The sequence below is a fragment of the Siphateles boraxobius genome, unplaced genomic scaffold (genome assembly GCF_051911475.1).
Source record: "Siphateles boraxobius isolate OS27281-9 unplaced genomic scaffold, OSU_SipBor_1 19, whole genome shotgun sequence".
Classification (NCBI taxonomy): Eukaryota; Metazoa; Chordata; class Actinopteri; order Cypriniformes; family Leuciscidae; genus Siphateles; species Siphateles boraxobius.
Window position 1 is genome coordinate 10,779,838 of NW_027508799.1, and position 17,220 is coordinate 10,797,057.

The 17,220-nt window shown below is 39.8% G+C and overlaps 1 protein-coding gene and 1 pseudogene across 1 annotated transcript; both read right to left on the reverse strand.

Moving 5' to 3' along the window:
- Positions 1-5,234: 5,234 nt before the first annotated feature.
- Positions 5,235-6,146, reverse strand: LOC143741417 (uncharacterized). The gene is made up of 3 exons (XM_077233774.1): positions 5,805-6,146; positions 5,504-5,662; positions 5,235-5,309 (listed from the first exon to the last, which is right to left on the reverse strand). The coding sequence occupies exons 1-3, from the start codon at positions 6,144-6,146 to the stop codon at positions 5,235-5,237; spliced, it is 576 nt and encodes a 191-aa protein (XP_077089889.1).
- Positions 6,147-6,159: 13 nt separating this feature from the next.
- LOC143741418 (E3 SUMO-protein ligase KIAA1586-like) lies at positions 6,160-17,220 on the reverse strand (annotated as a pseudogene).

Consider the following 17,220-nt stretch of genomic DNA (forward strand, 5'->3'; position numbering starts at 1 on the left):
GACAAAGTTGTATTCCTTCAGCCTGTAACAGTAACATACAAAAACAAGTTCTCTAAAATGAAAAAAGGGAATACACAATTTTGAAGCCTGGTATCTGGACGCATGTGATAAATCATCACATTTGGCAAGAAGTGAAATGCCCCTGCACATTTGCTTCTAAAAGAGCCAAGGTCTATCCATCAGTCACAGACAAATATATTGTAATCAGAGGCAACTGTAAGGAGTGTCGTGGCCACATTCACATAAAATGTGACAAAAAGCCTGAAATAAACAGCAAAATGAAGTTCAGGTGTTCACTTAAAAACACTGATGACTCCCTGCACACTGGCTGTTCCAAGCGTGCGATGTCTGGTAACTTGCGTGTGCAGATATCCAAAGAACTGTGTGAGGGTAGAAAGGAACCCCATGTATGGAGGGCATCAGAGGCAACAAAGCTGATGGATTTTGGAGATCCTGATCCAAGTCATCTGCCTAATTTGGCCACCCTGCGCAAAGCAAAGCAAGAGAGAAATGATTTAGAATTAGGCGACAAGGATCCTATTCTGTCATTGCAGATGCTAAAATACAGTGCACCTCACAGTGGTAGCATAAAAGACATTGGACTAGACAAGTTTTTCTGTCACTATTGGAGTCAAACACAAATGTATATGTACAAGACATTATCAAAGACATCTACTAACCCCACTGTGAGTTTTGATGCAACTGGCTCAGTGGTGAGGAAACTACAGAGACCAAATGGCAAGTCTGGCCATATATTGCTATATCAGGGTGTTGTGGCAGGGGGTGAGAGCTCAAGTCTCCCAGTGGTGCAAATGCTGTCAGAGAGACATGATGTTAATGCCATAACACATTGGCTGACAGAATGGATACGTGCAGGTGCACCTACTCCAAAAGAGGTTGTGAGTGACTTTTCTCTGGCTTTGCGCGGAGCTTTGGTCAAGGCTTTTACTTCTCATCCTGATCTTAAGACCTACATCAATGAGTGTTGTGGTGTCTTACTCGTTAGACAGTCAGCAAAAGTCCCACCTTGTTTCGTGCGGGTTGATGTTGCACACTGCATCAAGATGATCTGCCGGTGGGACTGCTTGAAAAAAAAAACACATAACATTAAAGATTTCTTTGATAGGTCAATAGCTCAGCTTCTCATGTCACAATCCATGGACGATGCAAGAGAGCTACTAAGATGCATTACTATTGTGGCTCTCAGCGAAACAGAGGGTAGTGACAGCTCTGGAGCCCCCCAAACACAGACAGACCTGCGGCAGTGGGTAACACACATATGTCAGGAGAGCAGGTCACTTGCCACATCTAATGGTGATCATGACAATATGCACTTCCTCCCTGAGATTATTCCAAATATAATCTGGCTTGCAAATTACTTACCTCTCTGGACAGGGGTAATGATCCCTCACTTCCAGAGTTCCAACATCACCACAAGTTCAGCCAATGTCGAAGCCAAGTTTAAAAACATCAAACGCGGCCTTTTCAAGCATGAACACTTGCCTATTCGAGTGGATCGATTCATTGCTCGACATTCATTCATTGACATTCATCAACTTCATTGAAGGCAACATCCGTATTTTTTCTGTAAAACAAAAGTGTGTGGAAAAAGGTGAAGAGGATGAGGCTGTTGCGACAGTGATCGACACATGAGTCAATCCACTACTCACCGCAACCTGCAGGATAGATGGAAGGCCAGAGATGGATGCTTCCTGCTCTGGGAAGTCTGACACCGTCACAAACATCCATCCAACAGATGAAGAAGCTGTTGAAAACTGGAGAGGCTTAGCGGTTCCACCCAAAAAGAGGAAGAGGAGTTCATACCTCTCTCCTTGTCCTGAATGGCTCCATGCAGATCCATCTGTGAGAGGGAAAAGACTAAAAGTGGACCTGTTGAAAAATGAAAACAATCAACAGCCTGTTAAACTCAGGAAATCAAGAATCTCTGTGCTTAACACATGTGCATTTGATGCTTATTGTCAATGCTTATGTTGTGCTTACTTTGATAGTGTCACTTTTGAAAATATTGTTTGCAATGAGGATTCCAACAACCTCCTCCAGCTAGTGAAATCCATCACCACAAAGGGTCTGAATGCATAGGCCTACATACAGAGGGCAGAACTGCTGAGCGAAATATTCAAAGCTGTCCGACTGAAGTCTGGTGCTCTCAAAATCGATGCACAATGCCACATCTCCAGTATTATTGAAAAGTCAATGACAAAACGCACTTGTGTTTCATTAACAAAACAGTGCTCTTCACAGTATTGTGGTCTCAGCAAACAAGTCACAAGGGAAATTGCATTTGTTTGTACTTCTGTTGCTGTACTGCAGGCTTCTGGCATGGCTCATCTTCAGACCGCAGTGGAAGAAGGCCTTGACCTTCCGGAGTACCCCTGCCTCAGGCCGATCCAAAGTCTGTCACAGTGTCCCTCTGCAATCAAGCCAGATACCTCTGAAAAAGTGCTCTGTGCAGGGAAAGTTTCTCACAGTTACAGTCTGGGAGAACTTATGTCGATTGACACTGACCTGGGAAGCAACTCCACAGAATTTCCTTTGAGTGAATTTCCCTCCAATCTGATGCTCCAGGGAAAGAGATTTACTTTACGGGCAGTCATTGCTTTTAGAGGAGGCTTAACCCAGGATGCTCTTGGGCATTATGTGGCCTACTGCAGGAGGTCTCCATGTGTCTGGGAGATGTATGATGACCAGAGAAGTGGAGTGACAGCAGCGTCAGATAAAAACAAAATATGCCCACATGCTGTATTATACACAAAAGACTGATTGCACTATTTATATTTAATTTCACAAGTTAAATTATTTTGGTTGAACTTTTTATGCCACATACCCTTGTTTTCCTACTCCTGTTAGGTGAAGGAAGTAGTGTGCTATTTTATGGAAGTTTGCACTCAAGTCTATTATTTTGTGTGGTATCTTTGGTTTGAAGACAGATTTAAACTTGTCAGTATTAAGTGTTTTTAAGTTTAAGTTTTTAAATTTTTTTTTGTTTTTTTGTTAATGGATGTTCGATAGTACATAATTAAATTTCAAAAGTTAAATCATTTTGACTTAATTGAGTCATGAGTTTCCTCATACATAATAATAATAATAATAGTAGTAATTAAATGATATACACACAGACACATAAATACACAGACAGTAGCCTAGTTAAAAAATGTAAAAGGTTTATTTTTTAATGTTTCTCAAAGTTTAATGTTCCCTTATGCTCACTAAGGCTATATTTATTTTATCAAAAATACAGTAATATTGTGAAATATTATTCCAATGTAATACTGCAGTTTTATATGTGAATATATAGTAAAGTGTAATTTATTCCTGTAATCAAAGCTGAATTTTAGCATCATTAGTTCAGTGTCACATGATCCTTCAGAAAACAATCTAATATAGCTACGGATGTTATGAATGTGATGCTCAAGAAACATTATCAATGTTGAAAACAGTTGTGCTGCTTATTGTTGTTCTTTTCTTCTTCTGAAAACCAATATATACAACAATTCAAAGATTTTGGTTAAGTGATATAAAATATAATACTTTTATATAGCAAGGAAGTAATAAATTAATAAAAAGTTGATCAACATTGATCAAAATTAAGAACCTTTCTTAACTGAGCACCAATAATAATTGAGCATACAATCAACATTTTACTATGATTTCTAAAGAATCATGTGATATCGAAAACTGGAGTAGGTCTAATGATACATAAAATTCAGCTTTTACATCAGTCTAAATGACATTGTAATTATATTAAAACCGAAAATAGCTACTTTAAATTGTAATAATATATACTGTATGTTTCATCAAAAAAGTGAGCTTAAGAGACATAAAAAAAGAAGAATCCAAACTTTTGACGCCATAGCCAATAGGCCTTTACACACATAAACACAGCAAACAAATTATGGTTTTTGTATTTGTGACAATTTTCATATATGTTATAAACAAAACACAACATACAGTAAGTAAAAACACTAACCTTGAAGTTTGTGTTGCATCCACATCCTGTATCCGCAGTGTTCGTTAAAAGTTGAAAACGCACAGGATAACATAACCTAAGTGAATATTGTGATTTGGTTTGCCGATTCTTTAGGTCTTACCTTGTTACTTTAACTAGCCTACTGTTAAAAAAAAGTGGGCTGGTGCACTGTCTATAATTCTCTGTCATTCAGTGTCTCGCCCATTCAGTTAGTTGTGCACAAACGGAGCACAAACGAACGAGACTATTTTGGGTGAATTTGGAGCATGTGGGGGGCTGTTGACGTCATCAACAATAATTGAACGTCTAATATTTTAAAACCCGACACAGCACAAACGAAAATTTTACCGGCACAAACCAGCACAAACAAAGCACAAACGAACGAGACTATTTTGGGTGAATTTGGAGCATGTGGGGGGCTGAGTGACCTCAAAATGACCACCTAATATTATTTTAATATCTAAAAAACTGAAGCAGCTCAAACAAAACCTTTTACAGCACAAACCAGCACAAACGAACGAGACTATTTTGGGGCAATTTGGAGCATGTGGGGGGCTGGTGACGTCATCGTCTATAATTCAATTTCTGATATTTTAAAACCCGACACAGCACAAACGAAAATGTTACCGGCACAAACCAGCACAAACGAACGAGACTATTTTGGGTGAATTTGGAGCATGTGGGGGGCTGAGTGACCTCAGAATGACCACCTAATATTATTTTAGTATCTAAAAAACCAAAGCAGCTCAAACGAAACTTTTTACAGCACAAACGAAGCACAAACGAACGAGACTATTTTGGGTGAATTTGGAGCATGTGGGGGGCTGAGTGACCTCAGAATGACCACCTAATATTATTTTAATATCTAAAAAACCAAAGCAGCTCAAACGAAACTTTTTACAGCACAAACGGAGCACAAACGATTGCGTCTATTTTGGGTGAATTTGGAGCATGTGGGGGGGCTGGTGACGTCATTGTCTATAATTCAATTTTCCAATATTTTAAAATCCAACGCAGCAAAAACGAAAATTTCAACAGCACAAACGAAGCACAAACGAACGAGCCTATTTTTTGGAGCATGTGGGGGGGCTGAGTGACCTCAGAATGACCTAAAAATATTATTTTAATATCTAAAAAACCCGAAACAGCACAAACGAAACTTTTTACAGCACAAACCAGCACAAACGTTTGAGTATAGTTTGACGACGTTTTGCGTTGGGTGGGGGGCCAACTTCACGCACGTGAATTACCTGGGGTCATCACCAAGCAGAACAGAGATGCCTTGGAGAACAAGGGTACGCACTGCTGTCACATCTTGTTTCTAGAAGTGGATTGAACAAATAAAGTTCAAGATTATGCAACATTCAAAAGTTACAATACAAAAACACATTTTTAAAAGTGTATATGAAAAATGTGTCACCATGTATGCTTAACAGTGCAGAGAACAGATGTCAATTGGTGTAGTTATTTAATCTAATCCACAGCAAAAACTTAATAAGTCGGTAGTAGACTGACCCTTGAATCAATTTGTTGCACAATTTCAGCCAGTTTCTCTCCAACACTTCCTTTCTTGGACTTGAAAATTGCGAGAAAGCGTGATGTGTAGCGGTCAACAGCACCAAAAAAGTCACTGTTCAAGTTAGTCGTAGCTATCCGGTTGAACTCAGCAAACACCTACAAGACACAGAAAAGAAATTTGAGTGAGTAGACTGGCTTGAGCCAGGGTGGAAATTGTGGAAAACCTTTGGTTACCAGTCCTAAAACCTAAATACACACTTTGTCATGAAAAAAAAAACATATCAATATCAGTACGTACTTGTCTTTCTGTAAAATGGGCTGGCCAGCGCTCCTTCAGGGTTTTCACTGGAAGTTCAGCCTCCACAATCTCCAATCTCCGCAGTGGGAAGGTCTGGTCCATCTTAGATGCAATGACAGTTCCACTGGGGTTCCGTTTTTTCATTTCTTCAACCAGGAGCTTTCTTTCAGCCTCTAGTCTATCTTCATTCTGCCCCTCAGGGAGGTCTGGTACGTAATTGCCCTTAAACATTTTTGGTCTTTTGAGGCCTTTTGATGCCATTTCCGGGGCGCCTTTTCCCCTTTGATTTATAGCAATCTCTTCACACCCAGCTTTTCTCAGTTTAGTGCGATAGTTCCCCATTTTGTATGTCAAGCTATTCTTCCAGCCAGAACACCCATCTGGCTAGCCTGGCTAGCCTCAGGCAGGGATGTTTGCTTATGAGCGCCAATGCTACAGAATGGCATCTTTCTTCATTTGGATAGGCATCAAATTTGTAGATTGCTTCAGCAAGTTTCTCCAAAATACCATGCTTCATGTCTCTTGGTACATTCAGGTAAGTTTGGTCTTGTAAAAACAGAATATTAGCCTGTCTCAGTCTGAATTCCACATCAACTGAGAAGTTTGGAATGTCGAAAAACTCTGGCCATTGCTCTTGTCTTGTTGATGACGATGAGCTGTATGTTGACAGAATCTCTCTATCATCTGAGACATTTGAGGCATCAGAAATGGTGGTGGTGGAAGCAGGTACCAGTGTCAGTGTCACAAATGGAATGACCTTCACACTTGCTTTTGTAGCTGGCAAGTCTTCTATGTCATTTAGGTTGCAGAGGGAATAACCAAAGTCAGGATCTTCATACATAAAGTCACCCTGCAGCTTGCATTTATCTTTAATTTTTATCTTCAGCTCTTCAACCGTTTCTGGTTTTCCATCCAGTGACACTTTCCGTATGTCCTCTTCATTTATGATCATTCTGATTGCAACCAGCACTGTACTTTGATTGCCGTTTCGCTGATGTAGTGAGCACTGAACATTTTCAGGGAAAGATGTAATCATAACTGACCTCACTTTATCAATTTCCACAGAAGGCTTAAAGAATGACACAGAATCCAAATGGAAGGCCATCCTCTTCTGGTGTCTTACGGCCAAGGTGTGTGCTACATTCTTGAAATTACGAGTGTCATGCACAACCTGATTGAAAAATTTGTGCTTCCCTTCAAAACGCATTGTCCACACATCAACTAGTGGGCCAAAGGTTTTTTATCATTTGAGGGTAATGTTTAATAAAATGATGTTTTGTAACTCTCTGTGTTCTGAGATTTTGCAAACCAGAAAGTGGATTAACTCTTCAGTAAAGTGCGATGACATTATTATTTCTAGTATATCTTTTAGAAGCATCAGTATCTCCCATGCTGCGTCTCCTTCGGGGATATTATGGCCTATCATCAATGGAAGCAGCCTTAGGAGAGCCCAGTTTTCATGACCGTTGCCCCCAATGGTTCTCTTAGAGATGAAGGTCTTTGGAATGATCTGTGGTTGGTTAGCTTTATCTGAGAATGTGTAAGGAAACTGTCTAATAGCCTTATTCAATGAGTCCAAAGAAACATACTTCTTGCTCATCAAATCATGAAGACACAGTGACATACCTGCTGGTATTATACCCTCTAAAAAGTCATGCAGAATGTCAGGTGGAAAACCATCCACCACATGAAAGTGTTTCAAGTTTTCATTCAGTGGACACCCTCTTTTTACGCCATGATGCCTGGCCATAGTATGGTCATGTTTAACCTCTTGCACATGTCGGTCATGGTCCTCGCTTTTCGTACAAACCGTGTTCCTCAAGTGTGACAAGATCCTGAATGAGAGGACGAAGAACATCTGCATAGCCATGTTCTTTCACAGTCTTGACCTTACATAAAAGTGCAAGTTGTATAGAGTGAAGAGCTGACCGATATTTGGAGTCAAGATTAGCAAGTACCCAATATACTGCACTTAGTTTGTGTTTTTTCTTGGATGTTCCCAGAGGATTAGCAACCTCAAACTCATCTATATATAGCCCAAGAGCGATCCTAAATTCTTCCACATTCAAAAGAACTTTTTCTTTAAAACGAGAGCCATCTCTGAATGAGTGGTATCCTTCCGGTGAAGCGCCACATTCTACATGCAGCACCCTATCCAAAATATCCGTATTGCTTAACAAAGCCTGCAACATTTTCAGTGTGGGGACATATACAACAGAACTATCTCAGTCAAGACGAAACTCAACTGGCATAACGAGAGGAAATTCTTGCTGTATATAAGATTCTCTCCTGCTAGCTGTTGATAAGGATCCTCCTGTAGAAGTGAATTTCAGCAGGACATTAGTTTGTGAAACTGCATTTACAACGTCACTAACTATGGAATTATCCACATCACCACAATGCTGACTGATAATCTCCTGGACTTTACTTTGAAGTAATGGCTGTGAAAGTAAGTGGATCTGATTAATCTGCTGAATAATTTCTTGTGTAGCACTTTCTGATGTATGCAGGATTGTTTGCATTTTCAAAAACAGAGCAGTAAGGTTACGTTCAAGCTGACTTTCCAAGTCCTTTATGTCACATACAGACTCTTCAAACTCACACTCCATGTCATCCTGTGAGGAAACATCTTTCCCCACTTCAGTCAACTGATCTGGATGTTCAATGTTTGATACTATTCCAGTTTTAGAATGTGTTGTAGCACTCCCTCTGTGTACCCTACTTTTGTGTGCATTAAATGTTGAATATACATTGCTGTAAAAATCACAGCCTTCGTATGAACACAGAACTCTCTGCTTAAGTTTTAAATGGCTGCGCAAGTGTGTGAAAAAATCTGCTTCAGTGCAGGGCTCTATGTGTTCACATAATTGGCAGTGAAATACAGCTGTGGGTTTACTTGTCCAATATCTGATTGACAGTGCCAAACAGATAAATGCACTTTGAGTGCATTAAAAGACTTAAAAGTGCATAAGCAATCGTTATGAAGACATGGTATTGGTTGTTGCCGAGTAAAGCCTCCATGTTTTAGGCGATAGTGTTTTAACAACTGTCCTCTTTTGTCTGTAGAAAAAATACACTGCTCACAGGTCCACTGCATCTGCAAGAAATTATTGTAAGTGGAATTTTTAGGTGTAACTTGTAAGTCTTCGGTCGTATTATGTGCATGTGTTCACTTGCACTGACTTCACTCGGTTAAAAACCTGAGATGACGTTACAAGTCGCGGTAGATATTTTACAAGCATGGACCAGGTGATGTTAAAGCAGCATTGAACACACAGGGTGCAGATGTTGGTTTCGTTTGTTTGATAGGCTGTGTCATTGACAAGGAAGGAAGATTTGCAGGCTGATCAACATCCCGCCCCTCCTGTGACCCATGGTTTGACTATATTGATGTTTTTCCACTGCATGGTATGGTACGGCTCGCTTTGGCTCGCTTTTAATGGTACCACCTCTGTTGAGGTTCCAAGCGTACCGTACCGATACTAAAATGTGACGTGAAAACACTGCAGATCACTGATTGGTCAGACAGAATCTTCACTACCAGCGTCATTGTATTTGCGAGGCATCGAACCCGCTAGATTTAAATAGCCAGTAACAGCCACCGCTGTTGCACCTGTTTTAAAACTACTTGCTTGACTTGCTTGAAGAAAAATGAAAAAAAACTTCCAAAAAAGAAATGGCTGAATCGTGGTCAATGGACGAAGTGCAGACTTCCCTCACGTTTGGTTGGCGAGGAGCGGATAAACTATAACAATCAGTCTAATCCCACCCACTTTGAAGCGGTACTAACTGCAGTGGAAAAGCAAACCGAGCTAAAGCAAACCGAGCCGTGTTGTGCTGAGCCGAGTCGTACCACACAGTGGAAAAGCGAAGCATGCAGTACCATGCAGTGGAAAAGCGCCATATGTGTATTCAGCGCCAGTGAGCAACGGACTTTCAAAATAATAATAATAAAAAAACTGCATTAAAGTGCGATGAAATGATTGTCGGCGTTAATTAATGATGCGTTAAGGTGCCCAGCCCTAATATATATATTATATAATATTCTCCAAAATGTTGTCTACTACTTACCTCCAGTGTACTCCAGCCCGCACTGACAAAGCAGCTGTGAAGAGCCCTCAAGGCAGTTGCCTCAAGCACTTCTGTAAAGGACAAAGAATGTCTTAGTTAAAAGAAAGCTCCACTTACAGTGATGTGATTTGTAGATTAAAGACACATGTGCATGCTTTACAAGCATTACAGAATCCTCACTTAAGATCCTCACTTAAGTATAATTACAGCAATATTAGCAGCCACATTTACTTAAAGAAATAATAGTACTTGTTTGAAAGAAAGTGTTGGTTGTGACTAGCTTTATACTAAAAATTGTTTAAAGTACAAATCAGTGCATTAGCAGCATTTTATTTTCATTATTTGATCTTGAAGACTTTTGCAAGAGTCACAAGATAAATCTGAACCTGTGAGATGATAATTTGTAGAGGAAAGAAGAAAGAATAATTCAGACGTTTCATACATACACCAGAACGTTTCTTTCATCTATTTTACACAAGTTTGCGATAGATTAAACAGAAACTAGTAGTAAAGTAACTTATGTTCTCTTAATGGTCCGACCAATGTGGCTGCAAACTGTGTGTAGCCTAGCTTACAAAAAGCCCCAGTCCCTCCAGAAAAACGCGATTATGCGATCGCGTGATACAATGCATAATCAGCCAAAGTCCGCATTTTTTCAAATACAACGCATAAATCGCCGATTTCCGCGCAAAATATGCAGAGCTTGCTTGATTTCATAGTCCCCGCATTTTCGTTGCAAAAAAGTCACATATATCTTAGCAGAAAGTTGAAAAATGTTGCATTTGTTTCACACAAGAGCAGCCCTTTCCCCTGTTGCCATGGGAACGTTATGAAGTGACGTAATTACGCGACTTGAACATCATCGAAAAGCTGTAAAACACTTTCTTCTACCGTCTATGGTAAAACTGGAAGCACACAATTTATTTTTTTATTTTATATTTATTCATTTTTACAGAAGTTGTTGCATATATTCCTTTTGTAAAGCTACAGAACTTGACTCAATGTTTTAGTTTGATGTGTTTATTAGGGTCTGAAATAAAATAGGGTGAGAACTGAACTATTCCAGCACTTTCTGTGATGTAGTATGCTTGTTTATCATAGGAAGTAATAAGAAATGACTCTTTACATTAAGGTGGTAGCGAGAACAGGGTGTTGGGGAATCACTTTTTTTTCTCTTTTTCATTAAACCGAAGTTTTTGCAACTTCCCCCAATTTTTGCTAGTTCCCGCAATTTCATTGCATAAAATTGCATAAATAGCCCGCATGTTCCATTGCATTTTTTAAGAAAACATACCGCATAATCAAGGATTTTTGCCCGCAACAATCACCAATAATCTCCGCGTTTTTCTAGTAGGACTGATGCAGCAAATTTAATCGATAGCCCAACATTAATTTGTTACTCGGGAATGTCTGTGTTGTTAATACCCAACATTCGACCAAAATACACCCACTGTGTCAACTCGGGGAAAACTAAAATTAGCTGTAGCTACATAAAAAATGTAAGTATTTCCACTTTCAGTTAAAATAGATTTTCAAACGTGGGGGAAAGCCGCCTAAAACATGCCCGAACAAGTGCTCTGCCTGTTAGTTTGTTACAAATGTTAGCTAATGTGGAGGCAGCAGACAGAAACACAAATTCACACACAAATATTAACCTAACTTGCTTGAAAGCTTACCTTATTATTCGACAAGCGATGAAATCGTTAACTTTCCAGCAAATGCGTCATCACAGTCTGACGGGCACCACTGTGGTCTTGAGCACGAGACTGACCGTTGGTGGATTCTACTGAACATGCTCACACACCCAGCCCTGCTTGTTCTTGAGTTCCAAATAGTTGCTCTAAGCAAGTTAAGATAACTTCAACAAAGTTATATTCCCTCAAAACAATAAGTAAATAGCTTATTTCACCATGCAATTAACCGTTACTTTGTAATTATTCATACCCGACTACAGCTAACTCATTTATGCAAGTTATGACCGCTATTGGAATTTACAGTGTAGGTTGAGTTTCAAATAGTCGCTCTAAGCAAGTTAAGATAACTTCAACAAAGTTATATTCATTCAAAACAATAAGTAAATAGCTTTTCACCATGCAATTGACTGTAACTCAACAAAACCTAGTAAGAAGTATGTATTTTATATAACTGAGTAAAGTTAACTAGTATATGTGAGTCAGGAAAGCTATTGGATTTTACAGTGTATGTACGTGAACATGTATGTGTTACCACGCATGCGCAAAGTATGACTATCGTCATTTAATACGCATGTGTGCACGCGCAGTTCGTTTCAATCACCTCCTGCGATAGATTCGATGGCAGTAAGTCAATAAGCATTATTAATGCTGTTTTAACAATTGTGATTTTGTTTTAACGGCTTTTAATTGCAAGAGATGCCATAGAGCATCAATGTTTTAGATTAAAAAAAAGTAATGACATGTTTTATGATATTTTAAAAATGGCAGGGTTTCAGCGAGTCTTAAAATATGTAAAAGTCTTAATTTGCCTTTAAACAGATTAAGGCTTGGAAGATGTCTTCAAATAGAGAAGAAAGACTTACATTAATGAAGTCATGTAGTTGATTTGTGCATGCATTGCAAAAGAAATGTTGTTCCTCAGTATCAGATCATACTATAAAAGTTAAATTCCTGAATGTAGTGTATGTACTGTAAGTTATGTTAAATAAATTTGTGGTAAAATAAATTAAAAAGTAATGGAGTTGAACATTGTATCTTGCTAAAATAAAACTAATTGTGATTCTCCTTAGTTTTTTTTTTTTTTATCATTTAGAGAGCATATTAATGTATTGGGTTCCCTACAATTTATTCAAGAAATTTTCTTTACTCTTAAAAAGGTGTTAAAGTAAATCTTAAATTGACCTTCATGTGACTGGCAGAAACCCTTTAAATGTCAGATATAGAATAAAGCAAACCTTAATTTGATTGTTGATGTTGTTTTCTAGATAGATGTGGGTGTCCTTAAAAAAGGTGAAAGTTTAAAATAAATCAATGCAGCTCATGTTGTGATAAATATCACTGTCCATTCTGTGAGACCTGGGTCTACAAACCAAGGGAGTTTTACTGTGTTGTCACTGTGCTGTCTGTGCAATCTATCCATCTATCTGTCTGTCCTTCCTATCTATCTGTCTGTCTATCCATCTATCTCTATCTGCCTATCTGTCATGTCTATCTGTGTCTGATAGACTGTATTACCTTCAAAACCTTCAGCTTGAAAACTACTTCAAGCTTGTAAAACTATTTCAAAATTTCAGGCTATATTTCTCAAGCCAACCTAAAGTTTGTCTTGACAAACTTTTTTTTTAACTAGTTTGTTGTTCATAAACAAAGTAAGTCTCTTAGGTTCTTTACTGACGAAGCCAATAACACTCAATAATTTTGTCTAACATCTTCCTGTAATATGTTTAAAATATTTAAAAAAAATAAATTCCTTGTATGACTCTATACTATGTTAATGCCTTTCTTTGAAACGATTCAATATTGTTTGTTCTGTATTTTATCTAAATTAGGTGTTGTGAACTGGAGTGCTTTTTCCAGACGATAAGCAAGAGTTCTGGGTGCCGTACTCGATGACTCTGTGCTTGCACTGCAATATACAAGGACTGCCTACCTGGGTCTGTGGTGATGGCAGAAAGGAAGTCCTGCTGGGATTTTATTCCGATAAGGAGGTTGAGGGCTATTGCTCAGTTTATTCAGAGTGCGAATTACCGCACCATAATTGGGGGGTACTGCTCCTTCACTTCTTCTATGACCATCATGGTCCACTACCATATCAATCCCCACCGTGATCGCCAAGTGCAATATGTGTTGTGCAACACACATACAATGTCTAAACATGCGACAAACTGATAATCAGTAATAAGAGCGTGATCATACACAACGCTAGTCAACGGGTGACAGAAAAAAACGGATAATGCGTAATTGCGGTAAATATTATTTATTTTTTTCAAATAATACAAACATCGAAAACAAAGACAGACAAGCAAACAGGACAACAAACAAACCCAGAGCGCTGCAAGTTAAATAAAATGTACGATAAACAAATGTGTCTGGCGTTAAATATTTTTAACGCTTTAAACTTTTTTTTTTTTTTGGTGCCGCGGTGGGCAAGTGATGCAACCGGTGTTGCGACTGGACACCGTGTAACACCGGTAACACCGACTACCGTAGCAAGCCTAATATGCAGCAAAGCAGGCTTGTTTTAAAATACTGACCACAGAGGTCTGGGTTTTGCCTCTTTTCCCTTCCTCCCTGGCACCCATGATTTAGAAAGGCGATGCCCTGCCTTTACCCAGGACATCACATATGGAGCAGGGTTAAAGATCTCCAAAGGAGGGCCATTAAGGTCCACAAAAAGCAGAGAAGACAGACTCTTTGCACGGAGCTTGTTGCGCGTTTTTCTATCTGTATCATTTACTGCCGAAAATCCTCTCTCACATTCAGCAGAGGTGGCCAAATATGTGTTACTTGCAATGATAAGTTTTTTCAGGGTCCCTCCCTCCAGTGTTCCTTGTAATTTATAATTTCTGAACTCCTCCACTGCTTCTCTCCCTGGCTCACCAAGGAGCTTTGCCAATGTACGGACCTCAGTCTCTCCAAACAGTACTAGGTCCTCACGTTTTTCTGGCCAGCTGGACTTCTCAAGTGGCTGGAGGATGCAAATGAGGTCATCAGCTGGCATTCGGGCCGTCAGATTGTCCACTACCGCTTGATAAAATTGTTGCCTATTGATCTTTCCTGCTCTGTCACCCACAATGTTCACCCCCTTAAAAACACCAGCTGACAAGCCTTGTTGTGCCTTTGCGGCAGACTTTCCACCTTGCGATTTCATGGCATTTAGAATTTCTGTTGTCTGTTTGATGTGGTGGTAACTCTGGACAATGGTTGTCTCCCGTTTTTGTAGTTTAAGTGACAGGCTCTGCAATTCACGCAAGACATCTTTCATACAGGCTAAATCATGCACAAAGCTGGCATTGCTAAGGTATTTCAATAGTCCCAGGAACTTCTTCCTCACTTTATCAGAGTTGCCAGTATTTTCACTTTCAATTTGAAAATGTCTAGCCAGAGCAGGGTAATTTTTCCAAACAGCTCTCACAGTGTTAAAGCTGCTGGCAACCCATCTGATTGTAAAGATCTCCCCTATCCTCAGAATTTGAACATTGAGCTCATCTGCTACTTCTTTTAGCAATCGGGCCAGTTTGTGGGATTGATTAAATAAACTGTACAATTTAGAGATGAATATTTCAAAATGATTGCAGGCAGTCAGGGATTTTATGGAGTCATGGACAGCCAATTCCAACCTGTGAGCCATACAGTGGATGGATTTTAGCTTTGGAAATTCAGATTTAAATCTAGTAATGACACCAGACTTGCACCCTGTCAAAACTGAGGCCCCATCAGTTGCAATGCTTATGAGGTTTTTTTGTAAGAAGTCATCATCTAATCCAGCTGTCTTTAGGCTTTGTCTCAATGCATCATAAATGGAACTTGCATCTGTACCCTCCTTTAATTCAACAAGATCTAAGAAGATGTTCTCAACATCCCCATCACCTGTAACATCACACCTGATAAATACTATCATATAGGCCAGCCCAAATACTGTGCTCTCATCGACTGTCAATGAAATGCGTGAGTTTTTTTCTTTAATGTTCTTCACTACCACTTTTTTTATTTCTGTGGCAATGTGGTTCACAATTTCAGCACAAGAATGATCTGACCTATGCACATTCCCTATGACAGCACCGTTAAGTTCTTGCAGAATCATGAGAGGTGGCATTTTTTGAAAGCTAACCTTTCTTTCGCTACTGCATATGCAGTTCTGAAAGAGCTGGTTGTTTCTTGCACTAAAGCTGCATTGATTTCCAAAATGGCTTTTGGCAGGACCTCCTTTTGTTTCTGTTGTGCTATCTCAGTAGACCTCTGGTGCGAAGCACTATCTCTGTGTTTGTATATTTTTTTTGCTAATGTCCTTTTGCAGGTACTCCCCACTGCCCCATTAACCCATTCACTAGCAAAATTCATCCCCGGACATTTACCAGACAAAAGCAAAGTCTTTGCGTCTCTGCATGGCTTGCAACCAAGGCATCCATCTTTTATGTATAACCAGGGGTTACGTTCTATCCAGCCCTGCCATTGCTCTCTGGTCCAGCAGTGTGGTGTCTCTGTCCTCTCTGTCCCTCCATCTCCAGTGGCCTTCAGACAGAAATATTTGCTTGTAAGACTAATTTCATTCTTGATGACACAGTTGTTACATGTCATGTCCTGTTTTCCCCATTCATTGTGTATTTGGTTTAGTCCTGTGTTCCAGTTTTCCCGCTCCTCGTTTCTGTTCACTGTTCTGTGATAGCTCTGTTAGCGCATTAGGTCCAACGTACCCCCTATGGGCGGGCTTGAAAGGGTGGGAACTAGTGTGTAGTCTTTACAGAAATCCCCCCCTCTTACACTTTTTTTACACGATTTTTGCGTCATTGTAGGAGGAAGTGAAAAAGGTAAATAGCGGATTTCTCTCATCTCAGGGGAAAATGAGAGAGTGTTGCACGACCATTCAATAGTATGACTGGGTTTCTAACAATGGAAAGCTTAATGCAAATGGGTGGAGTGTCCCTTTAAAGGAATTATCTGGAGTGATTCAACCCACAGCCCTGTTGTTTGATGTTGCAGAGTGCTGTTGGGAGGTATGAGAACAACAGAATTTGGTACAACATGGGCCAAATAGTGAAATAACAGCCAACTCTAACTCATGAGGGCAAGGAAGCTTTGTTTTAGTTTTGTTCTTCTATGCCCCCATTAGTTAGCATTAGCTAGAAGTTTGCAAATTCGGTTTACATGCACCAAATTCTCTCTTTCCTATACCTGCCCGGACAACAGGGCTATGAGTTGATTCAGTCCAGACAATCCCTTTAAGTACAGCCTAATTTCTAACTCACCTCTTGGCCACATGCTGCCTGCTCAGCGTCCTGCACACTCTCATCTTCCTGCCCTCTCCTTTCTGCCTGCTGAATGTCCTGCACACTGTCGTCCTCCTGCCGCCCTCCTACTGCCTGCTGAATGTCTTGTGCAATGTCGTCCTCCAGCCATCTATCAACTGCCTGCTGTATGTCCTGCACTCTGCCCTCATCCTGTCGTCTCCCTGCGGCCTGCTCACGGCTTTCATCCTGTGCCTCTCCTATCTGCTGGGCACCCCTTTCCTTAACACATATTCAGTGTATAAAACCTAACCGCACCAACACTTTTAATGTAATTGTTTGTAGATCTTATTGCTAATATTTCCTGCTTACTCTTTTAGCACCAAAAAAGTGCCTGATGTCTGTGTGCCCTTTCCTTTTCCTCAT

Coding starts and splice junctions, on each gene's coding strand:
- LOC143741417 (XM_077233774.1), bottom strand. CDS start 6,146: ATGGGGAACTATCGCACTAAACTGAGAAAAGCTGGGTGTGAAGAGATT. Junction 5,663..5,804: donor CCCATTTTACAGAAAGACAA/GTACGTACTGAT, acceptor TGTGTCTTGTAG/GTGTTTGCTGAGTTCAACCG. Junction 5,310..5,503: donor TGCAACAAATTGATTCAAGG/GTCAGTCTACTA, acceptor ATCCACTTCTAG/AAACAAGATGTGACAGCAGT.